Source organism: Coffea eugenioides, chromosome 1, assembly GCF_003713205.1.
Source record: "Coffea eugenioides isolate CCC68of chromosome 1, Ceug_1.0, whole genome shotgun sequence".
Lineage (NCBI taxonomy): Eukaryota > Viridiplantae > Streptophyta > Magnoliopsida > Gentianales > Rubiaceae > Coffea > Coffea eugenioides.
In genome coordinates this window covers 48,557,930-48,573,137 of record NC_040035.1, presented here as the reverse complement: position 1 = coordinate 48,573,137, position 15,208 = coordinate 48,557,930, and the positions used below count along the sequence as shown (strand labels likewise).

Below are 15,208 nucleotides of genomic sequence, written 5' to 3'. Positions count from 1 at the left end.
AGAGAAAATTCAATTTTTTGATCTCTCGTCAGCCATATAAATTTTCTTTCCCTTTACAATCACACAACATGTGGGAATTTTTAAGTGAGAAGAAAATAAGAGATTTATACAAAAATAGAAGGAGAAAAAAGTCCCAAAAAAAAAGGTCTATCAAGTAAAAGAATTCTTTAATGTCGTTTTTAGTTGTTAAGTACTCAAGTTATGTGATTTAACTTGTAAAACTTACATACCAGTTATCCTTTCTTTTCTTTTTTTGATCCCAAAACTCCCAAAAAGGAAAAAGAAAATGAAATTTTTGTGGCCTTCTCTTCCATATGGAGTATGAGTTTTCTCTTGTAAACTTCCAAACTAAGCAAAGGTTATCAACTCTCTCTAAATTGAAAAAAAATTATTAGTTACCACGTCCTTACTTACCTGTACATTTGCTCCACTTGTGAAGCGAATAATGATGGCCGACAGTAGACGTCCCAATTAGAGTAGAAAGTTGCGGTTAAAAAGTTGCGCCACTCCCATTTTTTGAAGGAAAGATGATTAAATTGTTACATTTTCAGTTTGGTGCTATTAAAAGTGTCATATTTTTAAAAAAATTATCTTAAAATATTCGTCATATTTAACATTTATAATTATTTTGTACTCTGAAATTCCCCTTATATTTTTCATTAATGATGCATAAAAACAAATACGATGAGATTGATTTCTACTCTTTAGTTTGACCAGCACATAATTAAAGACAAAAGTGTTACAAAAGGGAAAAAAAATTTAGTGAAATATACTGTACATAAAAAGCACATATCTCCAAACATGACTAAAAATATGAAACGGAGGGAGTATCAAGAATCAGCAGCTTCGTCTCTCACATGCTATTGACTATAAGTATACCTTTTAAGAGCATGGGATTCTTCAAGCTTGGCATACATTTGCTGTCTATCCAATCTTTCTAGGTACTACTTTTCACGTAGTTATATTTCCTAATATCTCCTAATTCTACGTATAGAATGACCAACTATATGCTAGGTAATGATAGTTTACTTTGACAATCCAATACTTAAAAAAGAAGCATGAAATTGGTGACACATTGTACTCGAATGCAATCCTTCAATAGAAAATTGATAGAAAAAAAAAGAAGGGGTGGACGAATGTAGTAAATCCTTGTGTGCAAAGGTAAAATCAGGCAAGTACGTAGTAATACTCCTTATTAATATATCTATATTAAAATGTAACTTTTTAATCCAAATATCTATATTATTATTTCCTTTAATACCTCTCAAACCATGTCCTCTTTTTTAACCACGTTCACCTTCTTGTAACTACTACTTCCTGGCCAAACCAATTTAGATGCTGCACAAATTCTGAAATGCTTAGAAAGATTTGTTGGGGGGAGGAAAAAGAAAGAAAAAGGAACAGTAGCGTATAAAGAAAGGAAACGAGGTTATAACACAGCGGAGAATACCCGGATGATAATTGAATGATTTGATCTAATTTAGATTATCTTTTGATGCCTTTTCCAAGCAATAAACTGCATCCAATTGACTTGTAGTCATTCCCCATCCCGAGTTCTATCTGTTTGGTGGATTTCCAAGATGACATATTCCAGGTGACAAATTGACCGCTGAAGCCCCGCGTGAATGATCCAGCGGTAGCACCTCTCACTGGTGATCACTTGGTCCCAAGATCGAGTCTCTACTCTGCTGGATTCCTCCGCACACTTATCGTGTTTGGGTCGGATTGGAGTGCCAGGCCCGGATCGCAGGGGATTACTCGGGTCCCGTAAGGATTGACCGGGACACCCTGTGTCGAAAAAAATAATAATAAAAAAAAATTGACCGCTGAAAACGAAAGGTGAGAGGCGCAGGTGGTAGTTTTGTTGATTTGTTGCCACTGAAGGGCATCCATGGAAAATCATTAATGGACAGAAACTTAATCAAGATCTATGAATGTGACTTTTAACTGCCGCTGTAATTATCCTAGACACATCACAGTTGCAACAGTTGAAACATGAAAGCAACATAAACAGCGCAGAATATTTAGGGCAGATAAATCCACAAAATTAATCCCAGTCAGCGATCGTCAAATATACATTACTTGGAGACAAACACCAATGATAACCTGGGAAAAATTTTACCGTGCTCCTCGCTCCTCGCTCCTCACTGTCACTGGAATTCCCAGTTGCCCGGAGATGTATCGATAAACGTGCCGTGTGTCGCATCGCAAATACAGTACATATTTTAATACAATAATTTTTATCTTCTAAAATAAATAATGTTGTAGTAATTATTTATTTCGAATAAAATTCTAAACAATCTCCTACCCGACCCGACGCGTTCATGTGCGCGTGGATGAGGAATAATTTGCTGCGAAGAAAACTTTCATATTAAAAGGAGAACTACTTAGCTGCACGACATTGGGCTCCGAGGAAAGGCAACTATCTTTCGACGGATTTGAGGACGTTCACCAAGTGTGACTAAGACTATTATTTTATTATTGTAATAATAGGTTAATGAAGAATCTGATCAACGATGTAGATCGCAGGTCATCCTTTCGGTCCAATTGCGGCCGCTCATCTTCAAAGATAGCTGTTTCTACGTCACCGCCACAACAGGCGGGGATCGATTGTTGTCTTGGAAGCAGAATGGGTGAAAAAGTTTTTTTTAAAAAAGTTACTAATAAATCAGTTGACGTGTGGACCCAAAAGAGTTCCGGTAAATCACTTTTGCAGTCAGTCATTTCTATGCCCACTTGTAAAACAGAAGGTGGGGTAAAACTTGGGTCCTCCATTTTCGATACAATTTTTTTTTTGGGGGGTCAATTTTGTTTACTTGCGGCTTCCAACTTCTTCCATTCCGTGAATATTTCAGGTGCGAAAAGTCCATGCAAACAACGAAGGATTCTTAGACGCCACACCAGTGATATTGGACTGAACCAAATGGGCCTTTTCTTGCCTCTTAAAGTTGGTCATTGCAGAAAACAGGTCAGATTTGCACTGCTTGGGCTTAACTTGTGCAAGGACATGGAAGCGGACTGCCCGTCATCGAAGCCCAGATTCCCGCATTGTACGAATCTAGTTAATGAGACACTGCATAGAAGAATCTATTTTCGGAAATGGGGATCTATTCTAAACCGTGTTTGCACCAATATGTTTCTCCACGGACTGTTGTCAAGAATTTTAGAAGAACTTTACAATGTAAAGGCTTGTTTCCTAGGATGAATTTTTGCCCGAAACAGAAAAAATAAAGGTAGGTGCGATTTTTTTTCAGACCCCGGGGGGGGGGGGTTTGGGGGGCAAATTCCTGAGCTTCACTTCTTTTTTTCCGACAACACACCCAAGTTTACATGATTGTTGAAATGGCGTGCCATAACATTTGGACCATGTTAAACAAAGGCGGTGTCTGTCCCATGGTCCAAAAGCTTACCAAGGTAACTCGTAAGTTTCTGGCTCAGAACCAGATATTAACATGCAAATGGAGATCAGTATAGAGATAAAAAGAAAACTCCAAGCTGGTCTGTTCTGTTTCCCGACTTGCTTTTAACCTTTTTGTCCTTTTTAGCTTTCCTCTTTTGTGTCGCAAAGTTCCAAGTTTTTGAACCCCTTTAGCTCAGCCCAACTCCAGCCTTTGTCTGATCAAAATTCAAAGGCTCCCCATGTCCCAACTTCCGAGTAGTATCTGATCAGACCAAACCACCGTATCATATACTAGTATATCAACAGACGTTTGTTGAATTAGTAAGGACGGTAAAAGAGTAGGTTTGCAGAGGATATATAAGCACACACAAATAAGTTTTTGGCCAAGTTTATCTACTACAAATTCTTTAACAACTTTAGTTACAGTAATCTTAAAAAATTTCTCAAATTTTACATTTTAAAATATTCAAAAATTTACACATTTTAAAAAATATTTTCTACAATTTTTACAATAAATTACAATAAAATTATAGACAAACACTCAAAAAACTCATTTGTTAAACGAGCCATAATCCTGGAGCCTGCTATGGCCTTTGGCGGAGAAACCACCTAAAATTTCTTTATTGCTTTATAAATGCATGTAGACCATTGACAACATTTCTTCCTGACTTGCATGAATCTACATCTGCTCCGTGCCGATTGCCCGTTCAAAACTTCCTGCCTTTTAGCAGCTTAAGATTACGAGTTATTTCCACTAATTTGTTTTCTGTTGTGACTGTCTTAAAATGCTCCTATAAAGCTGTCTTGGTAGTTGCCAAAAGAAGATAACAAATGTAAAAGCAACACGACAACCAAGTGAAGGAAGAGCAGCTGGACTAGGGATAACTAGTTTACTGTTAGATTAATTACTAGTAGTAATTTCAATTTGGAGCTGCTCAGAAAAAAAAAAAAAGGGTATAAATTGGAGGTTGCCTTTGAGAACGTTTAATTGCTTTACATGGCATTAATCTTTGGGTTATGAGTTGCAACTTGTAGATAGGCTGAGCGATTACTCCATTATAGGGAAAGCAGCAGCAGCAGCAGCAGCAGCAGCAGCAGCAGCTAGAGCTAGAGCTAGTACCAGTAGTGTTTGTGATAGGAGGCCCAACACACAAGAGTAGCAGAATGGCTTGAGAATTGAGAACTGAAAGGAGAGACAATAATAGTAAAACTTTTTTAGTGCATCAGAAGAGAAGAGAAGAGAAGACATCTTCTATCCTTTCGAGACGTCCCCTCGCTTAGTGTAGCCAAAATGGATAGCCTATAATATATTGCCTGCACCTCACCCTCTCTTAACCTGGGACTTGTCTTTTTCTCTTTTTCTCCGTCAATAACTTTTGGCATTTCCAGTCGATCGTGTGAAGAAGCAGCCTGAAAGCGTAGCAGCTATAGGAAAACTTAAACCAGTAGATAAAGAAAAAAAAGAACAAGGCAATTTCAAAGGGACGATTCAGATAATGCATTGTCTAGTATTGGATAAGAGTCATTACCCAATCAATCCTTCGTGTGTGCGTTTTACTAGAATGTAGTAGTAGTATATTTGTCTTGGCAATGTACATTTACAGCAGCGGCGGCTGCGCTAGTTATTGGAATTGATGTTAGCGGCTCACGGCTGGAATGGCTTAAAAACGGCCCGAACCGAACCGAACCGAACCGGTGGGCTTTAGATATGTGCAGTTGCAGCAAGTGTTTTTTCCCTCCACATTAGACGAGGAGGAGACGAGACGGAGGCCAGAGGTTGACGGTGCCCCAAATTCCAAAATCACGCGCCTAAAAAGGCTGAGCCTAATAACGTTCAGAACAGCTTCCCAGGACGAGTGACAATTGACAAAGTGTTGTGTGCGTGTCCTGTCCCAGGTTCCGAGCGCAGCTGAAAGGGTGAGGGTGGGCCCCGCCAGACAGCTATAATCCATACATTAAAGGCAAAATTTCAGAAAATTCCCTGATTTTTCTGATAATTTCACTGAGCTCCCATAAAGTTTGAAAAATTATACATACCTCCCTAATCATTTGAAATGACAAGTTTACGCTTAAATATTTTAATGAAATTCTGTTATTTGATATGCTTATACTTAGAATGTGTTTTAAAATTATTTTTTCATTCTTTTTCCTTTTTTAAATTTTTTGACAATAAAACTGTAGAACTACTACTATTAGGTCTAGTTTCTATTATAACAAAATGCCCAACTAGTGATTTTTTTGACGAATTAATTTTTTATGTAATCCAATATTTTTGCTAATCTTTGTTTTCTATTTTTGGTATTAAAACTAACAATAAATCAAAAAATGACCCAAAAGCATTATTAAATTATGATAATCTCACTACTATAAAAATTTATAAATTCTAAATGAATTATTTCAACATTTTCTTTTCCATCTTATAAATCTAAATCCATAACAAAATACCATCAAAAGTATCATATCATAGTAATAAATTTATTATTATTATAGTTATTTATCAAATAGTAGTTATGAACATGAAAAATTTGGCACATTTTCCTTATAATTATATTAAATAATATTTATAACTGTATACAAAAATAAATTAAAACTTATTACACATGGGCATTTTTTAGTATCTATTTAAAAAATCGATCAAGTTAATATTATTTTAAGATTTTGTTATTAAAACTATCAAGTTAAGGGAGGTAAATATAATTTTTTAAATTTTAGAAAAGTTTAGTGAAATTGTTAGAAACCTCAGGGAGGTTTCTGAAATTATCCCAAAATTAAAATTAGAAGCACCGTAATTCACGCGCCGCTGTCAACTCTGAAAGTGCAATGGTCCAACATTCCATTGAAAAGAAGCCAGTATACTCTCTCTCGCTCTTCAAAACGGATAAAATTCGTGACAAAGAAAGGAAACAATAATAGAAGTACTACTCAGTATCTCAATCCCATTACAAGTGTGATATTTTCTATTTTAGGACGTGTCAAAATATTTTTTATTTTATAAAAGTCAACATTATTTTTTATTTTCTTTCAATGCTATTTTCAAAACCAAAGAATAATTTTAAAAATAAATTCACTATTATCACCATTACTTCACTATTTTTTAAAAAATTTAGGTCCCGTTTGGATTGCATTTTTCGTCATTTTTCATGGAAAAATTACTGTAGCGATTTGATGTATGTGAAGAAAAAAGGTAATAGAGAAATGTGTTCACGAAAAATTACGAAATTTTGTTACGAAAAATAGTAATCCAAGCAAGGCCTTAAAGTCTCAAAACGTCACACAACTAATCTGGAAGGGATTAAGCAGTAAAAAAGGGAAAGAATTGCAGCAGGTTTCCCTCCCGACTAACCCAAAACCTCGGACCACGAGATTTCGTGTTCTCCATGTCAATGAACCAAAATTGATCAGATTCTCTGCAGATTCCGTCACGCGCCTCTGCGCAAGCATCTTCAACTTACAAACGTCAGCCACTAGGCCCACTACTCTCTTTCTCTGTCCGCATAGTATACAATCAAACTGCCCCGAGTCCGATTCTTCGTTGGTAAGATTTCTTTTCTTTTCCTTTCCTTTTCTTGCTCTTTTCAAGGCTAGGAAGCAAATTAATTTTTTAAAATTTTTTTTATAAAAAAAATTACTGTAACAATTTAATATACAGAAAATAAAAAAATAATTAAAAAATATGTCCATCAAATAAAAATTGCGATCCAAACAATCCGTGCGTGTTTCTTAATTTTGTGCAGCATTTTGAAACTGTGTAATGGATAAACGAGTCCGTGTAACATTAGTTATAGTAGTAGTACTTGTAGCCTGGCAATTCAAAGCTGGGGCTGGAAATGGAATGCGGCGACAAACACAAAAAGTTTGTTTTGCCACTTTGGCGGTCAAAGGCTTTGGAAATCTCATTCACCAATAACAGCGAGCTATCTTTTAGTGTACGTAGTTTTTTGCGCTGTACAATTTACAAAACTTTCATCTTGAAGACGACAAAAAAAAAATTGAACCCTTCAAATTGCACTATAAAACGAACAATTTTTTCAGAAATAACGCACCATGTAAATCTGTTTAATAGATGGATCTACGCTGAACATTTTCTTAAATTGCACTTTCATTGCAGTTTTTTGACGTCTAAATTCCTAATTATGGCGCTGGTAACTTTCAATACACTGTGCTACTACTTATTAGCTACTGAAAGAAGGACATGCGTGTAACGTAACAAGTATGACGCAAGCTTTTGAAAACTAATGAAGTGCTTGCGTTACCATGGCTAGGCTCGAGAACAAAGCAAGGGGGTAGTAAATGTATGGGATAATTTTCACAAACCTCTCCTGAGGTTTCTTACAATTACAGAGAGCTTTCGAAAGCTTAGGCCCCGTTTGGATTGCATTTTTCATGATTTTTCATGAAAAAATTACTGTAACGATTTGATGTATCTGCGAAAAAAAGGTAATAGAGAAATGTGATCACGGAAAGGTAATTTTTCGGCAGAAAATGGCAATCCAAACAGGGCCTTAGGTTTTACATATTACATATACCTCCTATACTTTTATTGTTTAGTAACAATGTAAATTCAACAAGATAGATTTTCTCACAAAAATTCTAAAAATTACTCTTCTGCACAAAAATAAGAAAGAAAACTATAGTACACTCAATTATTTTTCTTCTACACTTTGCACAAATCAACAAATCTAATCTCTAACAATCATCTAAATATAAGTTCTAAAACCAAATAAATGTCTTAAAGATCCTAAATTGTATATACAATATCAATACTTGTCATGCAAAAAAAAAAACACACACACACACAAATCTCATTGACAACCAATTTCATATTCCAAAATTAAATATCAATGTTTAAATACCATTTTAATATAAGGTAATTTGACTTACAACTGCCATTACAATCCTCCTATGGATTTAAAAATATTAATATCTTAAAAGTAGAGAATAAATTTTACCTCTACAATAAAAAATTTATAATCTAATGAAAGAAATCCTTAGGTAATTATTGACATTTTTTGAAAGTTTTTCTTGACAATCAACAAAATATAAGAAATTCTACATCTTTAGTTTTTCTTCCTGTTTCAATGATCAATTTCATTATTTATTTTTCTATTACTGCGAGTCTCTGCATTTCTTTCTAATTTGACACATAATCTGCTTTTTTGTTGATTTTGTAATTCAATTTGCTAATGTCCACAAAATCGAAGATAATAAAATGATATTATATTAACTAGAAAATAGATGAACAATAAATAGATAAGAGACAAGAGAATACATATATTTTTTAGATTTTATAAATTTGTTGTCTTAAATTTAAAATTGTCTACCAAGTGGATGGCATTATAGGTATTTTACTATGCCAAATAAGGTATGTGTAATTTTTTAAACTAAAGAGGAGCTAAGTGAAATTGTTAGAAATCTCAAGAAAGATTTTTGAAATTATCCCTAAATGTTTTTATGCATAATTTTTCCTTCCTTTTTGTAGTACTACAACAATTTCACTTTCCTTTGTATAGCCATTTTTTTAAATATTATTTTACTTATATCATAATTATAAATTTTAATCAAATTTTTAAATTTTTAATAATTTTTTATTTCACATATATTATATCATAAAAATTTATTATAATAATTATTTCAAATAATGCTTGCTTGGCGAAGCAAGCGGAGCAATGGTTAATGTCATTAGTCTCTAAAATATTTGCTTTATTCATACCACATACGACGCTAAAGATAATTTTAGTTCAAATTATATACTACTAAATTTTGCCTAAGGCTGTAATCGAACCGTAGCGAACGGAGTGTGCAACTGTTGTTAAAAATTTTGAACTTTTGGATTAAAATAATTTTGAATGTATATTTGTTTTCGTTAAACAATTAATGTAAATATTATAGAAATTCGAAATAAGCACAACCGTTGGATGGAATCCATTAATAAGAAATTAAACAATGCATATTTTTCTACAGCAGTAGCATAAGACACGCAACAGATTTTCTGTCTCACACCCTATGCCATTTTCTATCCCACATTTTACTATATTATTATTTCTCCTATATAAACATCATGTTTTAGTTTTTTTTTATTTTTTTAAGATCCAATAACTATTAATTGAATAAAAATAAATACAACAGTTTCAAAAAAGTAATATATATAGTAGAAAATTAAAAATACAACAGAAAATTCATAAAAAATCTCATTTTTTATGAATTTTAATTTTTTGAGTTTGTTAATTTTTTTATATTACTCAGTAAATAATTATTAGATTTTAAAGAAATAAAAAAAAATTAAAACATAATATTTATGTAGGAGAAATATCAATATAGTAAAAAATAGGATAGAGAATGAGAAATGGTGTGGAACAGAAAATCCGTTGACATGACATTTGTTAAAGAAGCCAAGTGAATCAGATTCATAAATAATAGGGATAATTGCAGAAACCTCCCCTAACTTTTATAGTAATAGCATTGACCTCCCCTATCAATTTTGAAATAGCACTGACCTCCCCTATCAAAAGTTGGAGGCAATTTAATAGGTAAAAGTGGGTCAATTTACTAAAGTACCCCTGACATGATTTAATTTTACCAAATGAATGTGATGAGTACTTTCATCAAACCCAACAAAACATTTGTTAATAAAAATTACACTAAATTAACTATTTGTGAATAGTTTAACTAATTAACTAATTAACTAAATAACTAATAATCTAATTAATTAATAACTAATTATCTAATTAACTATTAACTAATTAACTAATTAACTAATTATCTAATTGTTAATAGTTATTAACTAATCAAACTATTTCTGCATAGTTAAACTAATTAACTATTAACTAATTATCTAATTAACTATTGACTAATTAACTAATTATCTAATTGATTAATTAACTAATTTCTATTTATCTAATTAACTAATTTCTATTTATCTAATTAACTAATTAACTAATTATCTAATTAACTAATTAACTAAAGCTATTGTCTGTCCGAAACTAACAAACTATTTGCATGTTAAACTAATTAACAGCTTAACTAATTAACTACCTAATTATCTAATTAATTAATTAACTAATTAACTAATTTTTTTTATCTAATTAACTAATTAACTAATTATCTAATTAACTAAAGTTGTTGTCTATCCGAAACTAACAAACTATTTGCATGTTAAACTAATTAACTAATTGACTAATTCACTAAAGTTGCCGTCTATCCGAAACTAACAAACTATTTGCATGTTAAACTAATTAACTAATTAACTGCTTAACTAATTAACTAACTAATTATATAATTAATTAATTAACTAATTTCTGTTTATCTAATTAACTAATTAACTAATTAACTAAAACTGTTGTCTATCCAAAACTAACAAACTATTTGCATGTTAAACTAATTAACTAATTAACTAACTAACTAATTAACAAACTATTTGCATGTTAAACTATATGCAGTACGCATTGTCTATTTAAAGTATCGGCTCTTTATGGGTATTTTACTTTCAAACAATTAATTTATGATAAAACATCAATGTTTGTAAGTAAAATTCAAAAAGTGTTACAATAATATCAATATTCTTACTTTCAAACATTTAATTTATGGTCCTATGCCCCTCCCTTTTTGTAAGAATATTACTGTAATACTTTTTGAATTTTACTTATAAACATTGATGTTTTTATCATAAATTAAATGTTTAAAAGTAAAATACCTATAAAAAGCCGATACTTTAAATAGGTAATACGTACTGCATATAGTTTAACATGCAAATAGTTTGTTAATTAGTTAGTTAGTTAATTAGTTAATTAGTTAAGCAGTTAATTAGTTAATTAGTTTAACATGCAAATAGTTTGTTAGTTTCGGACAGACAACAACTTTAGTTAATTAGTTAATTAATTAATTAGATAATTAGTTAATTAATTAATAGTTAATTAGATAATTAGTTAATAATTAATTAGTTTAACTATTAACTAATTAGTTAAGCAATTGTCTAGCAAATAATAATTGTCAAGCAAGTAAGGGCAAAATTGGAAGAAAATTCCTATCTCACTTCTACAAAAGCTGTCAAGGAGGTTTCTGCAACGAATTGTTACTGTTCAGGGGAGGTGAATGCAATTTCTAAACCTAGAGGGGAGGTCAATGCAAATGTCAGAAATCTCAGGGGAGGTTTCTGCAATTATCCCTAAATAATAAACCGTATGTATTGATATTCCGACATGAATATTTAATTTACTTTCCTTAATGCAGCAGGGTGAAAATGACGCGCCCATGATATGAGTATAAGGTAAGTGAGTAGGATTGTGAACTGGTACACTAAAAACTGTTGTATCTATCTCCATCTCCGTCTCCATCCATGCCTTTCTACTCTCTATTTCTTTCTTGTCTCTTCCCCTCTCCGCTCGACTCTGCGTTCTCCTGCACTCAGCTTTGCAACCAACCAACCAACCAACCCTCTCTCTTCAGTCTGCATTTCAACGCTAGATTACGAAAACTACTCTAAACTTGCACTCTAAAATTCTTTGCGTCCCCAAAATCTTTATCCCGCTCCCTTCTCCCGTTCAGTCATTCTTATCTGTCTTCCCCTGATAACATAACTTCCCTCTTGCTCCGAACGTTTTCTTTCCATCCTTCTTTCTCAGCAACCAACAATGAACAATGCCAAGGAAAAGCTGGTGGTAGAAGTGGTGGGAGCCCATAACTTGATGCCAAAAGATGGGGAAGGCTCCTCATCACCTTTCGTCGAGGTTGAGTTCGAAAATCACAGGGAAAGAAGCACTGTCAAGTACAGGGACCTCAATCCCGTTTGGAATGAAAAGCTCGTCTTTCCCGTAAACGACGTCGCTGACCTCCCTTACAGAACGATCGAAGTGAACGTCTTCAACGAGAAAAGATCCAACAACAGTAGGAATTTTCTGGGAAAGGTTCGGGTTTCGGGGTCGAGTATAGCGCGAGAAGGTGAAGAAATTGCTCAACTTTATACCCTCGATAAGAGGAGCTTGTTTTCTCATGTCCGTGGAGAAATCACGTTGAAGCTTTACTTGTCGTCTCGAGAAGAAGTCAAGCAGGTTATCAATGGCAATAATGGCGCTGGCGTCATGGTCTCCAAGAAGAATAAAAGGTTGCAGCAGCAGCAAGGAACCAACCTGGCGGTGCAACAGCAGCTGAATCAAGAGAACAAACTGAATTTCCAAAATCATAACCACCCAAAGCCAGTAGAGCCCGGCGGCCCGGGTGACATGATGAAACCTGTTGTTATCACTGCCGGACCGAATCCTACCATCCCGCCTGTCGTCAACCCGGCAGGCCTCGGGGTTGGAAGGGGTGGTGTTGGTAACGGAGGAGTTGCTGTGTACTCTTCCACAGGCGCCCCAGGGCCAGCGGGTGAGTATTCTCTGAAAGAGACAAGTCCTCACCTAGGTGGGGGCCCACTAAACAAGGACAAGACAAGCTCGACTTACGACCTGGTAGAGCAAATGCAGTACTTGTACGTTAGAGTTGTCAAGGCCCGTGATATCTCTTCTGTCTTTGGTGGTGGTGGGGAGCTGGTAGCAGAGGTGAAGCTTGGGAATTACAGAGGAATTACTAAGCGGGTGTCCTTGACTAATAATGCCGAGTGGGACCAAGTTTTCGCCTTCTCTAAAGATTGCATACAATCTTCAGTGGTGGAGATTTTTGTGAAGGAGGGCAACAAAGATGACTTCTTGGGTCGTGTTTGGTTCGACCTTAACGAGGTTCCCAAGAGGGTTCCCCCAGATAGTCAGCTGGCGCCTCAATGGTATAGAATGGAGGACAAGAAAGGGGAGAAGGCCAAAGGTGGTGAAGTGATGGTAGCCATTTGGTTTGGGACTCAAGCCGACGAAGCGTTCGCGGAGGCTTGGCATTCCAAGGCGGCAAATGTGCATACTGAGGGTTTGTGCTCGATAAAGTCGAAGGTTTATCTTTCGCCAAAGCTTTGGTACCTCAGGGTCCATGTTATTGAAGGGCAGGATGTTGTCATGGGCGAAAAAGGGTCATCAATGATGAGGTATCCTGAGCTTTTTGCGAAAGTTCAAGTTGGGAATCAAGTTTTGAGGACCAGAATTGCTTCACCTCTGGCTAATAAGAGCCTTTCCAACCCTGTTTGGAATGAAGACTTGCTTTTTGTGGTTGCGGAACCGTTTGAGGACTATGTTTTGGTTTCAGTTGAAGATCATATAGCTCCCAACAGGGATGAGGTTGTTGGGAGGGTGGTGCTGCCAGTCACAGGTATTGAGCGGAGGTTAGATGAAAAGCCAGCGACTTCAAGGTGGTTCAATCTTGATATTCACTTCAACAACCAGAACGAGTCTAAGGCTATGATGAGATTTGCCTCCAGAATACACCTCCGAGCCTCTCTTGATGGAGGTTACCATGTGCTCGATGAAGCCACCATGTACAGCAGTGATGTTAGGCCAACCGCAAAGCAGCTCTGGAAGCCCCACATTGGTGTACTCGAGGTTGGAGTCTTGGGTGGTACAAATCTCGTCCCCGTTAAGATCAAGGAAGGCAAAGGAGGCTCCACTGACGCCTATTGTGTGGCAAAGTACGGTCAAAAATGGGTCCGAACTAGGACCGTGGTGGACAGCTTGTCTCCCAAATGGAACGAGCAGTATACTTGGGAAGTCTTTGACCCTTGCACCGTCATCACCATTGGGGTGTTTGATAATGCTCGCGTTGACAAAAACACAGCAGTCGCAGCCGCAACTCGAGATTCCCGCATTGGGAAGGTCAGAATTAGGTTGTCCACTCTCGAATCTGATAGAGTTTATACTCATGCTTATCCGCTCCTCATGTTGCATCCCTCCGGAGTAAAGAAGACGGGAGAGCTTCATTTGGCTGTTCGGTTTTCTTGTGCTAATATGGTCAATGTGCTACACAAGTATTCAATGCCTCTGCTTCCGAAGATGCATTACGTGCTGCCATTGTCCGTAAATCAATTGGATGGTTTGAGATACCAGGCTATGAATGTGGTGGCGTCAAGGCTAGGTCGAGCTGAGCCACCTTTGGGAAGAGATGTGGTTGAGTACATGCTTGATCACGACTCTCATATGTGGAGCATGAGAAAGAGCAAAGCCAACTTCTTTAGGCTCACAAATATCTTAGCTTGGTTCGTTGCCGTGAGCAGGTTCTTGGAGTCCCTGCGTAATTGGCACAAGCCCGTATACTCGGCATTGTTCATGATTGTCTTCATGGTATTCGTCTTGGTGCCTGAGCTCATAATGCCTTGTGTATTGCTGATCATGGCTTCCGTCGGACTCTGGCGATATAGGTCCAGGCCACGCCACCCGCCTCATATGGACACTCGACTGTCCTATGCTGATGCTGTGCACCCAGATGAATTGGATGAGGAATTTGATTCCTTCCCCTCGAGTCGGAGTGCGGAGATTGTTAGGATTAGGTATGATAGACTAAGGAGTGTTGCCGGAAGGATTCAGTCTGTTGTCGGGGATATGGCTACTCAAGGCGAGCGTTTTCAAGCACTGCTAAGTTGGCGCGATCCGAGAGCCACATTCTTGTTTGTCATAATTTGTTTCATTGCAGCTTGTGGATTCTATCTGGTGCCATTTAAGTGGGTCGTGGCTCTCTGGGGGCTCTATGTTCTGAGGCCACCCAAGTTTAGGAATCGGTTACCTTCAAGAGCCGTCAGCTTCTTCAAGAGGTTGCCAACAAATGCTGATAGTATGTTATAGGGAGTCTGAATTCTGTGTTCACAGTCGTACTGCTGTGTGTGTGTGTGTTTAAGGCTTTTTTTTTTTTTTTTTTGGGGAGGTTAGAAGTAGAAATCGAAATCGAAATCGAACGGTAGAAGGT

General features: G+C 35.9%; 1 protein-coding gene across 1 annotated transcript; it reads left to right on the top strand.

Moving 5' to 3' along the window:
• Nucleotides 1-11,924: 11,924 nt before the first annotated feature.
• On the top strand, nucleotides 11,925-15,122 carry LOC113781190 (FT-interacting protein 7-like). Its single transcript, XM_027327071.1, has one exon. The coding sequence runs from the start codon at nucleotides 12,028-12,030 to the stop codon at nucleotides 15,085-15,087; it is 3,060 nt and encodes a 1,019-aa protein (XP_027182872.1). The 5' UTR covers nucleotides 11,925-12,027; the 3' UTR covers nucleotides 15,088-15,122.
• The last annotated feature ends 86 nt before the right edge of the window (nucleotides 15,123-15,208 follow it).